Raw genomic sequence first — 4,020 nt, 5'->3', positions numbered from 1 at the left:
TATGCCCGAAGTTAGGAAATTTTGGTCCTGTGACACCAAATGACCCATGAAAGTAGAATAGACCCTCAGCAACTCATGCTTGCCGGAAAAGAAGGCTATGCTTGTCGTAGAGGCGACTAACGGGGTCAGGTGGTCAGGCTCGCTGACTTGGTTGACACATGTCATCGGTTCCCAATTGCGCAGATCGATGCTTACGTTGTTGATCACGGGATTGCCTGGTCCAGACGCGATTATTTACAGACGCCGCCAACTGCATTCGCTCCTTCACTCACTCATAACACAAAATAATGCACTATAGTTGATGGTAGTATTATATTTACATGTTTATCCGAATGTGGCACTGAGGGATACTGGTTTGCTACCTCGGTTATCCTGTTAAAAACCGTACCAGGGGATGTAAACTTCATGCATTCAAGCAATTTGTCATTAAGGTTTAAGCTCTTCGAAATAATAATAAAAAAGAATTTGTACACAAAGACACATTACGATAGTGCAAATTCATGTCCAGGTATGAGGATTCTGTGCTCTCACCCATACCCACCCGGCCCCTAAGAATCAAACACAGCATACAACCTCCTAAGCATCATCGACATTGTCCCACCCTCCGACCACCAGGACGAAACATAATTGCTCTTAAACTGTTACCATTATAAACTACCTTTATAATTCAAACTTTAAGTCATTAGTCGAACTGAATTTCAGATAATAATGTACGTTAATGACGAATGAATAATTAAAGAAGTTACTTGAAAAAAAATAATTGTAATATCTCTCTTTATGCCTTGCACAATGTTGTTGATGGTGGAATAGCCTAGAGTTGTGACGGTGAGACCTTAAATATGATCTTCCAACCTGAACACATATGTATGGTCAATACAATGATTATTTGTCTGGTAATCTCATGTCAATGTATATTTTTCAAGCACGAGTTTCTTCCTCTTCAAGCAGTAACACATGACTATTGTCAACAGTAACAGACCCACAACACACAGAGTTACAATGAGGGCCAGGATAGTCACCTCGGCCGTGTGGGCGTCCAGTCCAAACCACTTAGGGCCAGTTGTAGTTGTTGTAGTTGACGTTGCAGTTGACGTAGACGATGAAGAAGATGTAGATGTAGATGTAGTGGGGATTTTCATGAGGTTGGGGATGATATCCAGCCACAGGGTCATTCGTCTAGGGTAGACGTGGTCACCTACTGACATGTTTGTTGTGAAGGACAGGTAATGCTGGTTGGCCATATTGAATTCAGGCCATGTTTGTCGTAGTTTTCTTTCAACAGCAGGGCTGGGATTACTGTGAAAATAAAGTGTGCACTTTGAAAGACTGCCGAATATTTCCTTCACACGAGCGAATGTACGAGTATCGCACTAGTTTTAAACAAATGTTACTTTAGACAAACTGTTATTATAACGTAGCATATTTATCTGACATGACATAATGACACAATAATGAAAACTGTCACTTACCCAGTTTTGGCAAAGTCAGCAATGAAAGAGACAAACGTGTCTGCCAGCTGATACTCCTCTGATGTCAGGTTCCCCGAGTAGCCAAGCATCTTGACTGTGGCCGGATCCAGGTCAAACAGATACAATGTGTCTGTTCCATGGTTCATTCCCTTCACAGGGCTATCTCTGGCAAAAGATGGATAGTGGTCAAATAAGTAGAAGTAACACTTCTTGTTGGTTTTCAACAATGCGTGCGTTCTGGCAAAGAGGACAGTCGGTACTATGAAACTGGGGTCGCCGTATGTTGAAAGTACCTGTTCTTGAGGCAGTGGCTGTTCGGATGGTGGTCGGGGATAGGTGTACTCAACGCTGACGATATCATTGATGGATGGTGTGCTAGCTCCTAATGATAGTGCTGTAACTGTTGTGAGAATGTCTGTGTCAAACTCCTTCTGCTTGAAGATGTCAGAAGCGTATGTATAATTATATGCCCTGTCGAATGCTAGAGCACTCGTAAGTAGGAAGCCACCTTCGTTGTTGTTGGCCCCTACCATAACGTCGATGTCCTTCATACACGTGGTATTTAAGAATGTGATGTCTCTCATTAAAACTTGGGGATCGTCCTTGACAAAGACTCCATCAATGGTTGGAACCCACGTGTACTGCATTAGCGAATATGCTGGCGTCCCACCAAAATAGGAATAGGCTAACACTCTCGAACTGTCATTCTTCCTCAAACAGTCTACCATTTCCCTTTGTCTGCTCTTTGCGTCAGCACTTCCACCTGAGCAACCTAGAATGTATCCAACATACATTGTTACAAAGAGATTGTTTCTGTTGACCGCCCAGAGAGATGTAGCAGCTCCACTCTGCAGAACTGCTCTCTGGAACAGCCCCTTTGACCCCGGGTACAACACGTGATAGGCTACACTCGCCGACCCTGCAGATTCTCCGATGATGGTGATGTTGCTGGTGTCACCACCAAATGCTTCAATGTTGGTCTTGACCCACTGGATTGCCAGATGTTGATCCCACAATCCGTAGTTACCCGGTGCGACGTCATTTTCGGTACTTAAAAATCCGAATATTCCCAATCTGTATTGAATGGTGACGACTATAACGTCACCTTTTGTCACCAATTGCCACGGCTCGTACATAGAAGCGGATCCATACACAAATCCTCCCCCGTGTATCCAGACCATTACTGGCACACTGGACGAGACATCTGTTGTATTTGGCAGGAAGACATTCAACGTGAGACAATCTTCGCTCATAGCTGGAAAGGAAAAGTTCAAAGGGAGCATAGGAGATAGCTGTAGACAAGGCAGTCCATAGCTGGAAGCATTAAATATGTCTGAAACTCCAGGGTGTGGTTGTGGTTTTCTGAATCTGAGATCTCCAATTGGAGGTTTCGCGTACGGGATTCCATAGTAGCCAAAGTATGGCTGCCCGTCCCGACTGGTTCTCGCCACTCCCTGTATATATCCCCAGGTGGAATTTATCACTGGTGCCTCCATCCCTACAGCGGGGAGAACCAACATGGACACAATAATCAGCTGATTCATAATCAACCGAGCTACATCGAACGGTATACTCCTTTTAACCAACAACTTTCCCATCGTTCCTCACCTGTCCTTCTTGACCCAGATCCGCGTATTGAATATTGCGAAATGTTGTGTCTTGTCCTGATAGCACAGAGTGACCGATGGTTAGTGTTTGTGGACTGATAACATAGTGGAATAAGGATCCGCTGCTGTTAACCACATACTCGTACACACAATCTGCACTGTCAGTAAGTCTCGGTATGTGTATATGACAATCACATGTATGACCTCTCTTTGACCTGCGTAGGAGATACGGATTGCACTTTAGCCATAAGATAGCTGTTGTATACTTTGCCCCAAATATCTAATATTGTATGCCTGGCGTTACACCCTTGGTGATGTACGCCTAGCTTCACAATTAGAAGATATAGAAGATAAATAGTGTGGTTTGTTGAATTTCCGAGATTCATTCGAATCCAACATAGGGAAATTTAATTTAAAACCGACTGTGTCAGCCGGAGTTTTTAAACGTTACAATTTGCCCATATTGAATTCCAATGAATCCCAGAAACTGAACAAACCAAACTATGTGAATAAAGAGACGGTAAGAAAACGAGGTTACAAATATGTTGGATACTGTAGATTTTTATCCATGCTACAGTAGTCAAGTCGAGTGTTTATTTCTAGTACGAGGGCCTCAGGCCCATATACAATGCGTATACAGCTGTATATACAATGTATATTATATATATTGTGGTAGTCATATAGTGCCTATGTGATATCTATCTATTATCTAAAGTTGTGCTTGTATTTTCTCTTAATTTATATGCATGCCATAGGAATTTACTTCAGCTTTTTAAAAGTTCTACAATATCCGTTAATAGAAGGGATCTAAATTTGTACATATTCGGATTTTGATGATACACAGAAGGGAGGTACTTAATTATACAGTAGAGTTCTGTACAGTATCGTTAAAATGTATGTCGATTCGCATGTATTTCTGTCGATGCATAAGGTTTATGTGTATG

At 42.4% G+C, this 4,020-nt stretch overlaps 1 protein-coding gene across 1 annotated transcript; it reads right to left on the bottom strand.

The window, feature by feature from the left end:
- Nucleotides 1-298: 298 nt before the first annotated feature.
- LOC137267543 (cocaine esterase-like) lies at nucleotides 299-3,260 on the bottom strand. Its single transcript, XM_067802021.1, has 2 exons — nucleotides 1,470-3,260; nucleotides 299-1,296 (listed from the first exon to the last, which is right to left on the bottom strand). Exons 1-2 carry the CDS (start codon nucleotides 3,065-3,067, stop codon nucleotides 900-902), a joined length of 1,995 nt encoding a protein of 664 aa, XP_067658122.1. The 5' UTR covers nucleotides 3,068-3,260; the 3' UTR covers nucleotides 299-899.
- Between the last annotated feature and the right edge of the window lie 760 nt (nucleotides 3,261-4,020).

The sequence above is a fragment of the Haliotis asinina genome, chromosome 16 (assembly GCF_037392515.1).
Source record: "Haliotis asinina isolate JCU_RB_2024 chromosome 16, JCU_Hal_asi_v2, whole genome shotgun sequence".
Taxonomy (NCBI): domain Eukaryota; kingdom Metazoa; phylum Mollusca; class Gastropoda; order Lepetellida; family Haliotidae; genus Haliotis; species Haliotis asinina.
Note: the sequence above shows the minus strand (reverse complement) of the source record. Positions and strands in the feature narration are given on the sequence as shown.